Genomic DNA, 16066 nt, shown 5'->3' with positions numbered 1-16066 from the left:
CATTCTACTGGTAACAATGATCATTTTACCCACCTGTTTGATTCTAAACAATAATCAGCATTGAATTGTTAGCAATAGCATTGGGTCATTTAAGAAGAAAAAAAGGAAGATGATAAATTTATCTGCACAAGTTACTATGCATTTCCATTACTGCTAGATTTTCCATATGTTATCAATGAAACTGCTAAAAAAAAATTTCCATAAGGAATTTAAAATCTCATCATAATATATGGACACAGTGAGCACTATAAAAGTTAACCAGTTGTAGTGATCTTACAACCCAGAAAATGCATATTCTTTTCAAATTTCAGCTTATAAAATATTTACTCCCAGAACAAATGCTACAACAGAAATTAAACTGCAACCTTGGAGAAAGATACATCCATTAACATAGAACAGAAAATGAGAAATGAAATAGACACGATTTGTCATCCAAATGATTACAGTGAGATGACCAGAAAAATTCAGGAGCCGTTGAATAAGTTTTACAGCCCTTACCTAACTAATGCTTTCAAATCATGAATGCCATCCCTTCAGATTCAAGTAATTACCTCTGCTCTATTTATGTGTGTAATAAGAAAAGACACGTTAAAGAAAATCGGGAAGTTTATAAAGGCGCATGTTTACTCTACTCGAAATGAGAACTATCTTTAAGGAATTCCAAAGCACTGATTATATTCAAGCCAGATGATAATACATTAGCCTCATCTATCTCTGAAGGCAGGGTGCCCTAGCACACAGATTGTCATTATTGTTACTTGAAAGCAGTAAAGCTACAGTATTCCCTTAAAATTGAGTCTATAATTCAGCTTTCTCATGAATTTGGGCTTCTACTTCCAGTCCTACCTCCCTGAGTGCCCTCCTTCCTCCTCACAGTACACATGTTTAAATCCACGTGAAATTCTTAATGTGTCCACATAGTCGAGTTCAGAACTGACATTCTTATAGAATGATTTCTTGGTTCATGAAGTACAAGGGCAACTGTGCAAAAGCAGGACAGTACTGACTGCTTCAACCAGAGTGTGTTTGGATTGGGGTTTGTTGAGGATAACAGCCCAGCTCTTCTTGAGACTTATCCATTGATGTATTCTAAGACGAAGAGGTATAGCAGAGTGGGTTCCTGGGGATGGTCAAAGAGTGCTTTGCAAGCTTTGTCTTACCATGGCCCACAAAGGAAATAATTGTGCAACATACTGGATTGAGTGGAAGTGAAAAACAGTCCAGAAGCTCAGCCTACACCAGGCTCACCCCACGGAAGGATCATCTTGGAGGATACATGTTTTGAGGCCTGTCACCCATTCTCGGCCCACACGCTCTGTGGGAAAGAAAGCTCCAGCAAAGGGAGAGCAAATAGAGAGATGGCACTGTTCTGGGAAGCTCTCTGTTCCAAAATATGGCTTAAAATGCATGCAGAGCCAGGCGCAGTGGCTCATGCCTGTAATCCCAACACTTTGGGAGGCTGAGGTGAAAGGACTGCTGGAGCCCAGGATTTGAGACCAGCCTGGGCAATATTGTGAGACTCCATCTCTACTAAAAGTTAAAAAAAAAAAAAAGCCAGGCTTGGTGGTGCACATCTGTAGTCCCAGTTACTTATAGGCTGACGTGGGAGGATCACGGGAGCACAGGAGTTTGAGGCTGCAGGGAACACAACAAAGAAAGAAAGACAGAGAGAGAGACAGAGAGAGAGAGAGAAAGCAAGCAGAGGCCAAACACAGAGGGCTACTGAGCAGAATGGGACCTGCATGCCCCACTCTCCACATGTCTGTAGAGTCTTCATGAATTTGAGTGAGTTGCAAGCTGCTCACCCTGGTTACGATTTATGCTTTATTCTCAGTCAGAGCTTCAGAAATGAGACCAACAATGGACCCAGCTTTGAGGAAGATGAGTATGGACAATGCCAAGACCACACCCAGAAAAGATGGGTCAGACCCAGATTTGAGTGGCCAAAGGAAACCCATTAAACAGTGTTGCCTTTTGTTTAAACCTTGTTTGAAAGGGCAGTCTCTGCTTCCTTAATATCTAGGGTTGACCCTGTCTGGGGCAACAGGTGGAGCAATTAAGGGGAGAGGGCCAAAGCCAAAGTCATTTTCAGTTTACATTTCCACACAGCTTCCTATAATTTTCTAGAAAAATTAAAACTTGAATCAGAACTTATCTAAGTTTCAATAAAGTCATACCATTCTAAATTAAAGGATAACTATTTATTCTACAGAAACGAAATTTAGGGCTGGATGTGATGGCTCATGCCTGTAATCGTAGCACTTTGGGTGGCTGAGGCAGGTAGATCACTTGATGTCAGGCGTTCAAGACCAGCCTGGTCAACATGGTGAAGCCCCATCTCTACTGAAAATACAAAAGTTAGCCAGGCGTGTTGGCAGGTGCCTGCAATCCCAGCTACTTGGGAGGCTGAGGCAGGAGAATCACTTGAACCTGAGAGGGAGAGGTTTCAGTGAGCTGCGATTGCACCACTGCACTCCAGCCTCAGCAACAGAGTGTGATTCACTGGTTGTGCCCCTCCTTGGCTGTTTCCCTCAGATCCACTCCTCCCCCTTCACTGCTCCGCTTTCTATCTCAGGGGGCCACAGCCTGCAGCTTGTTTCCCAGAATCCCAGGTCAGTGGGCTTCTAGAGAGGCTTAGCCAGTGGGAGGAACTGGTAGAAGACTGGAAGGTGGAAGGAGTAATCCTACAAGAAGCTAACCAAGCAAACAAAAATTCCATCCATGATAGAACTGGGAAGAAACCACAGTCTCTAAATTCTTCAACTGATGCTATGGTTCTTCAAGAAACCACACAGATTCAGAACATTTCCAGGATCTAAGAGGAATAAGCTCCATATGTCCTTGCATGTATCCACACCTATGTGACTTTGTGTGTTTGGCTTGTTTATCCAGGGATAAAGTGGACTGTGGCGAAAAAAAGAGTAGAGTCTGAGCCAGGATCCCTTGTGTCTGTTCTACCATTATCTATTGGTATGACCTTTATGTCCTTGGGCCTATGTTTTATTCATCTGAAAAAAGAGACTGAAGTATTTTCTTTCTGCAATCTCTTCCTGTTCTCAAATTCTGTGATTCTAAGTTTATGGATACATTTTGCATATATGCATGCCTCTAGACATATGATTATTCTCAGAGCTATGCGCAAAGCATATACCTTCTGTTGATGAATTTGCATTTCATCAGAGAAACATATCTATAACTGGTGCTCAAATTATAACCCAAAGAATTTGTTTGCCAACTTGTTTTATTCTAGTATCAACCTAAAAATCTGAATGTTTTAGATCTCTAAATATAGTGCAGTTCATTGAATTATTGTAACGATCATCTGATTAGCATACCTTAAAAAATACGAGGTTCCTTGCTCTAAGGTAGATGGTTCCAACAATGGCTGCAACTGTATCTTCCATTCCACATGCTCTTTTTTTAAATGAAATATTATTATACACTATTCTGTAACTTATTATTTTCACTTAAATGCATTTCCATATCATTACATGCAGGGTGGCTTCATTTTTTTCTTTAATGGCTGAATAGTACTCTGTAGTATAATATATAGTAGTCCCCCCGTAATCACGGGGGATACATTCCAAGACCCCAGTGGATGCCTGGAACTATAGATAGTAACAAACCCTATATATATATTATGTATGTTCCTATACATATATACTTAAGATGAAGTCTAATTTGTAAATTAGGCACAGTAAGAGATTAACAACAATAACTAATAATAAAATAGAACAATATTAACAATATGCCATAATAAAATTTATATGTAATGTAGTCTCTTTCTCACTCTCAAGATATCTACTGTACTGTACTTCAGACCTCAGTTGACCACAGGTAACTGAAACCAGGGAATGCAAAACCATGGATAAGAGGGCCCCAATGTGGCTGGCCATGGTGGCTCACGCCTGTAATCCCAGCATTTTGGGAGGCTGAGGTGGGTGGATCACGAGGTCAGGAGATCGAGACCATCCTGGCTAACACGGTGAAACCTTGTCTCTACTAAAATTACAAAAAATTAGCCAGGCCTGGTGGCAGGTGTCTGCAGTCCCAGCTACTTGGGAGGCTGAGGCAGGAGAATCCCTGGAACCAGGGAGTCATAGGTTGCAGCGAGCCAAGATCACGCCACTGCATTCCAGCCTGGGCGACAGAGTGCGACTCTGTCTCAAAAAAAAAAAAAAAACTCTTTTACTGACTGCTGCATACATACGTTGTTTCTAGTTTCTCTGCTCAATGTGATGTTTGCTGTGGATTTTAGTAGATAATTTTTATTAGATTTAGGGAGCTGCCTTCTATTCTTTCTTTAAAATCATGTGCCTCTAGGTATGCTCTATTCTTAACTTACAAAAGTTATCAAATACTTTTTTGGCATCTACTGAAATTAACATATATTTTTCTGTAATTTGTTACATAAATTGAATAATCTTTGAATTCCTGTTTATACTATTGGCAATGAATTTGACTTGCTGTTTTTCTGTGCATGTGTGTGTTTACCCATATGCTCTTTTATAATGTGACCTTGTTGCACCCCATCAAAAGATAGTCTGTTTTCTCTTTCCTTGCAACTGGGCAGGCTCTTGGACATGTTTGGACTTGAGGTTGCAAGAGAAGTGATACAGTGTAGCTTTCGCAACTGGGTCTTAGGAGAGCTGAAGCCTTCACTTCTTGGAACCTAGCCACCATATTATCAGGAAGCTCAAGCAACCATGTTGAGAGGCCCAGGTGGAGAAAAACTGAGCCCCTGCCAAAAGCTCTAGTTGAGTTCTCAGCCGGCAGCCAGCACCAACTGCCAACCCATGTGTGAGGCTACTCTGGACCTTCCAGTCATCCCAGTGCCCATATAACATCACACAATGCAGAACTGTCTGGTTAGTACACAGAAATAAAAAATTATTGTTGTTTTAAGCCACAGAGTTTTGGGAGAAGTTTGTTAGGAGGCAATTTCTCCCCACTAAACAAAGCATTTAACGTTGGAGCAGAACCTCATGTCTAAAATATATCAAGTTAGTCCTCCATCCATCCATGGCTTCACTCATTCAAGTGTATGTTTACTGAACATATACTATGCTAGATGCTGAGAACACAAAGATCAAATGCAGACATGTCCCTGTCCTCATGGAACTCATCTGGATGGGGAGACAGAATGTAACAGAGAAATCTAAGTACATGTTAAAAAAAAGTGGTATGCTACTGAAAACCGGCACAAGGCCCTCTCGGAGCCCCTACTTGGGGAACTGACTTTATCAGGAAGGTTAGAAGAGGAAGTGAAGACTAAACTCCCAGATCTCAGGGAAGATTAAAAGTTAACTAGGCAGAAGGAAGGGCAAGAACCTGCCACACAGAGAGCTCAGCATATGCAAAGGACCAATGGCAAGAAGGAGGACAGTGTGCTCAAACTCTGTGTCCAGAGCTAAGAGATCATGGCTCAAGATGAGGCCAGAAGCAAGTAGGGACCAGGCAAGGTACAGCTTTGCTGGCCTCGTAACAGCAGACTTAACAAGGAAAAGTCAACAAACTATTCCCACTCTGATCAGATTTTCTCTTCAAACCCCAGTAGGAAGAGGACTAACTTGGAGTACTCAACCATATAAACCGTAGGTGTAGTGAGACACGTGGATAGATATACTTATGGGTATATAATAGATACTTGGGGTACATGGTCATTGAGCCCGCCCTCTCATTTCTTGTCACATGTCACTGTACTGTTTGTAGACATCTCTGTCTCCATTGCTAGATTATAAAAATCTTTGAGTATGGGGACTGTGTCTCATCCATCTTTTCATTCCTCCTGTATAATATCTAACACAGTGCTGGGCACATAGCAAATACTTAAGTGTTTCCTAAAACTTTAAAACATGACTAAATAATCCATTCATAAATAGCTTGTAAGAAGGGCTCTCCTGAAAGAAAATTCTACAGCCTCATTTGGAAAGCCACTCCAATGATGGCAACACTCTTAGGAAGGTCTTGCTGTAAAACATCATTCCTTTCTAATTTGGGCAAATTCTTGAGTTTCATCCTCAATGAAGAGTGAGAACACTTCTATCACATTTCCAAAGAAGGCCTTTGTGTATACTTTGAAGATCATTTCTGGGTCACTCCTAGCTTTCTTTCCTTTCAGTGGCAAAGTACTTCATCTTCTCACCTTTCCTCAAAGAAGCCATTTAGTTGCTCCCTGGATTCATTCCAAAACCTCCATGGTGGAGGCCAGCAATCTTGTAGACCAGAAACAAGGTCAAAGATTCCTGAGGGGCTTCATGAGCAGTACTCAGAATGGAAGCAGGCTCTCTTTCTCAGTCTGCTTGTTTTCCAGCCAATTCAAATGTGCATGTCTGTGCGTGCACGCATATGTGCATATATATTCTCACAAATACTTAAACTTTTTAACAAGCTCAAAGAACAAATATTGTCTTATTGGGTGAGTTTGTCAACTGCCTTCTCTGCTTCACCAACAGCCCAATCTTCCCCATCAAATTTGACACATCGTTTTTTTCTGTTTGTTTTTGTTTTTGTTTTAGTGAAAGCTTTTCTCCATATTTTCATAAATAATATGACAAAGAAATTAGCAATTTTTTTTTTTTGGTATTCCACTATCTGCTTCAAAGGCATCACACAGACTGTGAAACAGCACCAAGAAATTTCATCGCTCTAATGTATCAAGAATTCGAATATCAATAAATCACTGATCATTCTATAAATAATGAGACTCTGGTTTTGGTTTTGGTTTGTTTTTGTTTTTGTTTTTTTTTGTTTTTTTTGTTTTTTTGACAGAGTCCTGCTCTGTCACCCAGGCTGGAGTGCCGTGGAGCAATCTGGGCTCACCGCAACCTCCACCGCCTAGGTTCAAAAAATTCTCCTGCCTCAGCCTCCCAAGTAGCTGGGATTACAAGCACACACCCCCATGCTTGGCAAATTTCTTTGTATTTTTAGTAGAGTGGGGGTTTCACCATGTTAGCCAGGCTGGTTTCGAACTCCTGACTTCAAATGATCCTCCCACCTTAGTCTCCCAAAGTGCTGGGATTACAGGCATGAGCCACTGTGACCCGCCCAAGGCTCTGTTAACATAAGCAGCTGTTATGCTTTCATAAAAAATATTTTTTGGCATTTGGGTGAAAATTTCAATTTTATCCCAAAGTTACTGTTAAACTGCATTTGCAATCATTGTCTTTATCTCATCAAAGAAATGTAAATCCCTCAGTGATTTTTATTGTAGCCAATACAGAAGTCTGTATGATGTCATTTGAATGAGATCATGCGTAGGATACTTACTGAGTTGGAAAGTGCTCATAAAAATTAAGTACTATTTTTGTACTGAAAAACAAGAAGATTGTATATACAATACAATTACAATTAATTCCAGAATTTAAATTAGACCATTTAATCAAAGCAATGAATTCCCATTTCATAGATGAAATATATTTATTCAAAAAAATCTACTTTGCTTTAAATTATTCCCAAAATTATTTAGCATGCAATACTTTTAACATTTCTCAAGCCAGCACATAGCAGCACACTTTACAAGAACTTACATATATATAATCTCAATCAGTTATGGGCATAAATTGAGAAAATAATAATAATATTAGAATATTATTTTGTTTGTGCTTGGAAGGAAGAATAAAGCATTAGTACAGTTATGTAGATGAACTCAAAAGTTTTAGTCAAACAGCTTATAGAATGAACTGCTGTGTAATTAGTATTTCCAAGAATTTGCAACATTGAAACACCACTAAAAATAGGCACCTACGAAATAAACACCAGCAAGACCTCAAACAGTTGCATAACAGAAAGATGTTTTAAGATAAACGATGTTTGCCCTATCAAATACACAATATAAGTACTGCAAAGGGGATAGAATTCACTTTTAGAATGAATTCGGAATCCAAAATGCATTTATTTCCATAATGTACATGCTTAGTGCTTACTGAATTAAAGGGTAATCAAAATTTCCGCTTCTGCAGAAAGTGAAATTCTGCATAATAAATATCATCTAAATATGCTTTATAGACCCTTTTAGGAGAGGTCTGAGTCCAATTTCGAGGCTAAAGCCCATTCCTCGTTGATATGTTTAAACTGATGATAATCACTAAAGAAACACCAGAGCTGCCATCACAGGTTAGAAAACACATTACACAATACTGAGTAACCTAGAGGGAAAAGAACTTCTCAAGGTCACTTTAGCAGCTCACAGGAAGACCTGGGATAAAAGCCTCTTGGTGCGATGACCAATGTCTTCCTAGGTCACCCGAAACCTAGGACACACCCTGACAATTTCTGTTCCATAGAAAGATCAAGGTGACTCACTTTTGCATGATTTCTCTAGCACCCAGCAGCCAGGGGTGGTTTCATTGATAGCACATGCACACTTGGAAAACTGAGGACCAATTTCTTGTGCCAAGGTGAAAGCACCTAAGCATCCAGCGTTACCAGCGATCCCGATCCCGAGCACAGACAACTCGCACTAGAACCACGCAGGAGAAAGCAAGCACTAGGAAAACAAACACGAAGTGAAGGCGCACCCAGACTGGGAGCTGAGTGCTGGCCTTCGTTCGTTCCTATTTAACCAGATACGGCTGTCTTTCCCTAATTAAGCGAATCCAAGAAACGGTCCTAAAGTGAGAGTAAACTTTCTGCTCAAAGTGTCTTTCTTTTGACCGGAGCTTGACGATCTCTCCCAAGATCCAGACAGATAAGAGTATTCAAATTAGGACAAAACAGAAGAAACCACTAACTCAACTCGAATCAAACCAGGTCGCCGGCCCCGAGGGGTCTGGTTACTCTAGGTCGAGTTATACGACTTAAAGACATTTCTCCACGCACCAAAGGTGCAACCAGACATATTTCCAGCTCTCAAATTCAACATCCCTGACTTAAGCCAGGTCCCCGCCGAAATGTCCACACACACGCACAAACTAACTTGCCGGGGCGATGCGGAGACGCCGGGAAGCGAAGACTTCAAGAGCCCAGGCTAGAGGGAGAGGGACTGAGTCCGAGCACCGGCCTCGGCCGGGAAGGGACGCGCGCGGGCTCGACCCGCAGCTTCCGCACGTGGGGGCCACGACCGGCTCCAGGACCCCGCGCCGCGCGCTCGGCCTCCTCCCCATCCTGCTCTCCCGCCTCCTTCTCTTACCTGTCTGAGGATGAAGCTGGTCGAAGTGGTGCTGCCATCGGATCTTTTCAACCTGCTCCTCCGGGTTGTGGTGCCTCGGGCCACCTGGACTCGACACACGGGGCCAGAGAAAAGCCGGTGAGGACCGCAGCGCAGAGCGGGGCGACCACCCCCGGCTGGAGTCCGCCTCTGGACCCGCTCCCAGGGGTCCCCCAGAGCCCGCACCCAAGTCTCCTCCGCGACTCCCAAATAGAGCCCCCATCCCCACCCACCCACTCCAAGCCTCGACGGCTGAAAAGATGCTCCAGAAGAGCAGCCCGCAAGCACCCACCACATCCATTAACAAAGACTCTCAGGGTGCGGGGTCCGAGTCCCCGGCATCCGCTGGGGGAGGCTGCGGGCTCCGGAGCGGGAGCGCAGAGACCTGAAGGAGGGTGAGGAGGAGGAGGAAGAGAAGGAGGAGAAAGAGGAGGAGCGGGAGGAGAAAGGGACGTGGAGGAGGGGTGGGGGAAGCTGGGCCGCCGACTCCCGGGACTGGGGCCCCGCACGCCCGGCACGAAGGCGGGGCGCTCTCGGGCGGCGGAGGAGGTGTGAGGAAGGAAGAGGAGGAAGAGGAGGAGGGGGAGGAGGGGCGGTACCTGCGAGGTGGGGGAGTGCGGCCCGTCCGCGGTCCCGTTCTTGGTGTAGGAGGAGGCGGACATCGTTCAGAGCCGCCGCATGGCCAGCCCGTGCGCGGTGGGCGGAGGGCGCTGGCCCCCTAGGCTGGGCTGCGGGCGGAGGGGGAGGGCGCTGGACTTCCCCACCCGGCTCCAGGACCCGCGCCGGCGCCCAGGCTCCCTTCCCGCACTTCGGGGAGCACGGCACCTTAAAGGGACCGAGGCGCTTCCCCCGCGCCTGCGGCGGGGTCCCGGGGAGGGGGCTTCTCGGAAACTCGCCTACCCGAGCGGATTGGGAGAAGCGCTCTCCCACCTAGCGAGCGCTTTACATCAGAGCTTCCAGAGGATGAAGGGAGGGGGAAATCTGGGATGGGGGTGGCAGGGTTAAAATAGTCTGCACAGTTTAAAATGAGACAAAGGTGGCACGGTTCATGAATCAGGACTTGGGGAGGGAAGCTGGTGCAGTGTGGCGGGAGTGGGAAGAACCGAGCGGGTGTGTGTGTTGTGTTTGCTGCACTGGAATTTTAAAAGGGCAAGAGCAGAGCCACCTTCCGCGACTTCACTGATCAGCGTACTGTATGAGGGATGGGGTTTTGTGGTTTGCTTTTCGTCCGTGTCTTTGTATTGCTTTGGCAATTCCATCCTTAGAGCTGCGAGTCACACACATCCAGGCAGTCGTGGGAAACCCAGCCAGCCTGAGTCTGACGCGAGATGCTGCCCCGCCAAAGACCAGTATGTCCTAAGGAGTTTTGAAGGTCATGTTAGACCTACTAAGAAACAAGAGTTGGTCACTGTGCCTCCCATTTCTTTGCGGATGGATGTTTCCAAGGGGAGAAATTCATCCTTGCAACCATACACACCGTTTGCCATTGCTTTCCTCCTGTAAATCCATACAAGAGATTAATTTGTGATCAAATTAAAAGAGAGGAATTGCGGAGAGGAAGAATAAGTGCGAGGTATTGTACAGAGGAATAAGAAGAGGGAAGAAAAATATATGCAAATTCAAAAATAAAGAGACTCCGTTTAAATGAAAATATACATAGTATCTCAAATCGCTAAATCAGCTTGCATTCCAGGACTTTATGTTTATAGACACAACTACCATGCTTGTTTTAACAATTGTTTGGCTTTATTCAGGTCCCGGTTATATCTTACCATCCACCAGACACTTCCTTTCCACTCCTAATCCCTTCGCTTAATCCAAACTTCTGTAACAATCTTATTAACTAGTGTCCTTGCCTCCAGGCTTCCTAGTGCATGTGCACATATGCACACATACACACGCAGAGATTTCATTCCCTCTACACACTACAGGCAAAACCGTTTTCCTAAAATGTCCTGCCCAAGTCACTCTTCTCTAAGATAAAGTCCAAACTCCATGGTCCGACAATTCAGCCTCTCCTGCATTTCTGATCACTCTCCATCTCATTTCTCCATCTTGATCTCTCTATACAAACCTTCCAGCAAGCAGGCAGGTCTAGTCATCATTAGCCAAGTATTCCAAATACAATCGCACTTGAGCACCTCCGCTTTGGAACACCTCCTTGGAATATGCCCTCCCAACAAGCTACACACCCGCCTGAATCCTACCTTTCCTCTAAATGGGACTCAGCTCACTCTTCCTCCACAGAAATCCTCTCTGACCACTCCAGTCCCAGATAATTCTTGTGCTTCTGAAAAACTGGAGCATGTATTCTCTGGGAACTTAGCATAGGCTGCCTTAGTTTATTAGTTTGGTAGTTCTGTTGTTGTGAAAATCTCCTAATTTTCAGGACAGATTTTTAGCTATTCTATTCCTATTCCTATTCTTTCCATATAGTAGATACTCCATGAATTTGTGGGGAATGGTAGGTCTAACCAGGCAGGACTCCCTGCTTTAGTTACTGTCAACCCAATCCGTATTTAGTTCTGAGCCATCTTTATAGTTGATACGTGTGTGCATATTAAATTACTGTGTGAGCACTGGACTTTGAATTGTGTGGTTTTCCACTGTCCACAGTCTCACTGACTTTGAGTATTGAAACAGAACCCACAGAGGCATAACAGCATGAGAAGCCCTGTACACCCAGCTCAAAGCAAAACTGGTGAACATTATAAAACATATATACACAACCATTTAAATTTCTAAAAATGGTCCTAAAGGTGCACAACAAATGAAGGACCATTCACTCAAGAAAACCTACTGAAACCCAGTAAGAAAAGTGAGCTTGAGGTATCTGATCCAAGACCTACTCACTCTCTTCCTGCTTCCAGCTCAGAGAGGGAAACTCCACGCTATACTGGTGCAGCCAAGAACACAGGGCTCCCTCACCTCTTCAGCTCCCAGTTGGAGGGTCAGCTTCCTAGGAGGGACAAAACATCAGCATTTGTCATCCTCCCCAAAGCTACCTGTTGTTGAGACTAAGTTCTAAGCAAGAATGGCAGAGGTGAGGGCTCCCTTCTTCTGCCCAGCTGTACCTGGAGGCTGTACCTTGGCCACAGCAGCACTGAGTATACTCCGGCCTTGATCACCTTTGCTCCAGGCTCATCGAGAAGGAAGTTAGGAAACGTGGGACTGCTTCTGCCTGCTACCAGAAACACTCAGCATCTAACGTGGTGATGTCACTCAGAGAGAGGTGCATCATTGTCCCTGCCTCCAGCACCAGAGTGGAAAAACTAATGTTGAAGCCTGACCTTACATCAAGGATCCCCAACCCCCAGGCCACAGACTAGTAGCAGTCTGTGTGGCCTGTTAGGAACTGGGCCACACAGCAGGAGGTGAGCAGTGGGGCAAGTGATCATTACGGCCTGAGCTTCGCCTCCCATCAGATCAGGGGCAGTATTACATTCTCATAGAAGTGCAAACTCTATTGTGAACTGCACATGCACGGGATCTAGGCTGCGGGCTTCTTATGAGAATCTGATACCTGATGATCTGTCACTATCTCCCATCACCCCCAGATGAGACCATCTAGTTGCAGGAAAACAAGCTCAAGGTTCCCACTGATTCTACATTATGGTGAGTATGTAATAATAACAGAAATAAAGTGCACAATAAATGTAATGTGCTTGAATCATCCCCAAACCATCCCCCATCCCTGTCCCATGGAAAAATTATCTTCCATGAAACCAATCCCTAGTGCCAAAAAGGTTGGGGATTACTGCCTTACATCATAATAAAAATTAACTCAAAATTAATCAAAGACTTAAAAGAGTTAAAAATATAAAACTATTAGAAGATAATGGTAAATATTCATGACCTTAGATTTGGCAATAAATTCTTAGACATGACACCAAAAGCATGAGTAGGAAAAGAAAAAAATGTTAGACAAGGATGGTGGTGTGTCTGTGGTTCCAGCTAACTAAGAGGCTGAGGTGGGAGAATTGCTTAAGCCCAGGACGTCGAGCTTCAGTGAGCTGTGATCACGCCACTGTACTCCAGCGTGGGCACTACAGCGAGACTCCATCTCTGGCTCAAGCAATACCTCAGTCTTCTGAGTAGCTGAGAACACAGGTGGGCACTGCCATGCCTAGCTAATTTTTTATTTTCTGAGTACCTGAGACCACAGGTGGGCACTACCATGCCTAGCTAATTTTTGATTTTTTATAGTATTGGAGTCTCTTTATGTTGTCCAAGCTGGTCTTGAATTCCTGGGCTCAAGCCATCCTCCCACCCTGGCCACCCAAAGTACTGGGATTACAGGTGTGAGCCACTGCACCCCGCCACATTGTATACTTTCAGCAGGTGAATTGTATGGCATGTGAATTATATGTCAATAAAGCTACTTTTTTAATCTTCAGATCTTACAGAAAAATTAACTCAAAATGGATTACAGACCTAAGTGTAAATGCAAAACTACAAAACTTCTAGGGGAAAACAGAAAAGAAAATCTCCACAAGTCTGAGTTTGGTGTTGAGATTTTACCCCACCACCAAAAGCATGATGCAATAAAATAAAAATTGATGTTCTGGGCTTAATTAAAATTAAAACTTTCTGCTCTGTGAAAAACTCTGTTAAGATAATAAAAAGACAAAGAACTTGTAAATAAAATATATAAATAAATCTTAAAACTCAACTATAACAGGCCAGGCGTGGTGGCTCATGCCTGTAATCCCAGCACTTTGGGAGGCCAAGGCAGGTGGATCACAAGGTCAAGAGATTGAGACCATCCTGGCTAACACAGTGAAACCCCGTCTCTACTAAAAATACAAAAAATTAGCCGGGTGTGGTGGCGGGCACCTGTAGTCTCAGCTACTGGGGAGGCTGAGGCAGGAGAATGTCATGAAGCTGGGGGGCAAAGTTTGCAGCCTGGGCAACAGAGCGAGACTGTCTCAAAAAAAAAAAGAAAAACACTCAACATTTATAATAAACAACTCAAATAAAAAAATGGACAAAAGTAGCAGTGTGTTGTGGCTCACACCTGTAACCCCAGCACTTTGGGAGGCTGAGGAGGGAATTGCCGAAGAAGGTGGTAGGTCAAGACCATTCTGAGCAACAAAGCAGGAACTCATCTCTACAAAAAATTTTAAAAAATTAGCCATGCGCAGTGGGTGGCATGCTCCTGTAATCCTAGCTACTTGGGAGGCTGAGGTGGGAGGATCCCTTGAGCCCAGGGGTTTGCGGCTGCCAGGAGCCATCATGTCACTACTGTACCCCAGCGTAAGACACAGACCCATCTCTAAAATTTGAAAAAAAAAAAAAAATTACTTAAATTAACAAAAGATTTGAATGGATACTTTACCAAAGAAGACCCATAGATAGCAAATAGGTACATGACAAGATGCTCAACATAATTTACTTTAGGGGAAATGCAGATTAAAACAACAATGCAATGCTGCTATACACCTAAAAGGATGACTAAACATAAAAATGATAATAGCAATAGCTAGTAAGGATAAGGAGCAACAGGAACTCTCATTCACTGCTGATGGAAATGCTAAATGGTACAGCCACTTAGGAACATACTTCAGCAGTTTCTTAACAAGCTAAACCATCTTATACAATCCAGCAATCAAGAACCTATGTATTTATGCAACTGATCTGAAAATTTGCATCCACACAAAGACCAGCATGCAAATGTTTAATAGGTTTATTCATAATAACCCAAAACTGGAAGCAACCAAGGTGTCCATTAATGGGTGAATGAATAAACAAAGCATGGTCTAATCATATGATAAAATGATAAAATACTATTCAGCTATCAAGTCATAAAAAAATGGATAAAACTTAAATGCATATTAATAAATGAAAAAAGCCAGTCTGAGGCTATATACTATTTGGGATTCTAGAAAAGGCAAAGCTATAAAGACAATAAACAGATCAGTGGTTCTGGAGGGGGTGATGAGGATGACAGGTTCAATAGGTGGAGCGTGGGGGGGTTTTAAGGGTGATGAAACTGTTCTGTATGATACTGTAATGATGGAATCCTAACATAGATCTGTCAAAACCTATAGAACTTCACAGAATAAAGTAAGCCTTAATGTGTGTGAATTAATAAGAAAATCACTGAGGATGTTGAGAGATCAGGATGGAATGCAGAATGTGACAAAAGAATATAATTGTATTACAAATACATTAAACAATGTCACTGAAGAATGTGGAGGAAAGGGGTGCTGGCGTAAGTAACCTTGGAAATGAGTGGGCCTTATAAGACTAAAAGAACTGTGCATAAGCATTGTACCACAGTTAATACATTGTTTCTGAGAAGTGTGGGTTAACTATTCTGAAATCACTATATGTATACACTGGAACTGAACAATTCATTACATAGACGGCAAATGGTGGGGGCCAGGTTTTCCACTGTTGGAGTGGAAGTTTACATAGACGCAAAGAGAGGAGACTGGAATGATCCATGTGGTAATGGACTGGAGTCAGAGAATCTGCATGAATTTCAAGGGTAACTTAATAGATACAGATGGTTATATACAGAAATATTTATAGGGCCCCATGCCAAGGGTCACGCCTGTAATCCCAGGACTTTGGGAGGCTGAGACAGGAGGATCACTTGAGCCTAGGAATTCAAAGCCAGCCTGGGCAACATAGTTAGACCCATCCCTACAAAAAACTTCTTTTCTAAATTACCAGGGCATGGTGGTGTGTGCTGTAATCCCAGCAAATTAGGAGGCTGAGGTGAGAGGATCACTAGAGCCTGGAAGGCTGAGGTTGCAGTGAGCTGAGACTGTGCCACTGCACTCCAGCCTGGGCAACAGAGTGAGACCCTGTCTCAAAAAAAAATTAACTTTTAAAAAGAAATATTTGCCGGGCACGGTAGCACTTTGGGAGTGCTAGCACTTTGGGAGGCTGAGGCAGGTGGATCACCTT

The 16066-nt window shown here is 43.5% G+C and overlaps 1 protein-coding gene across 3 annotated transcripts in view; it reads right to left on the bottom strand.

The window, feature by feature from the left end:
- Positions 1 to 9878, bottom strand: part of CACNB4 (calcium channel, voltage-dependent, beta 4 subunit) — a 267917-nt gene extending 258039 nt beyond the window's left edge. For 2 of the 3 annotated variants that reach the window (XM_011943046.1, XM_011943050.1), the window contains exons 1-2: positions 9748 to 9878; positions 9131 to 9214 (exon numbers count right to left, since the gene is read on the bottom strand). In XM_011943046.1, the coding sequence (XP_011798436.1) occupies positions 9131 to 9214; positions 9748 to 9810 (147 nt within the window). In that variant the 5' untranslated portion in view covers positions 9811 to 9878. Of the gene's footprint in view, positions 1 to 9130; positions 9215 to 9440; positions 9522 to 9747 lie in introns of those variants that run through there. The other variant, XM_011943047.1, reaches the window with a different exon arrangement.
- Positions 9879 to 16066: the final 6188 nt, after the last annotated feature.

This window comes from Colobus angolensis, unplaced genomic scaffold (genome assembly GCF_000951035.1).
Source record: "Colobus angolensis palliatus isolate OR3802 unplaced genomic scaffold, Cang.pa_1.0 Scaffold215, whole genome shotgun sequence".
NCBI lineage: Eukaryota > Metazoa > Chordata > Mammalia > Primates > Cercopithecidae > Colobus > Colobus angolensis.
Note: the sequence above shows the minus strand (reverse complement) of the source record. Positions and strands in the feature narration are given on the sequence as shown.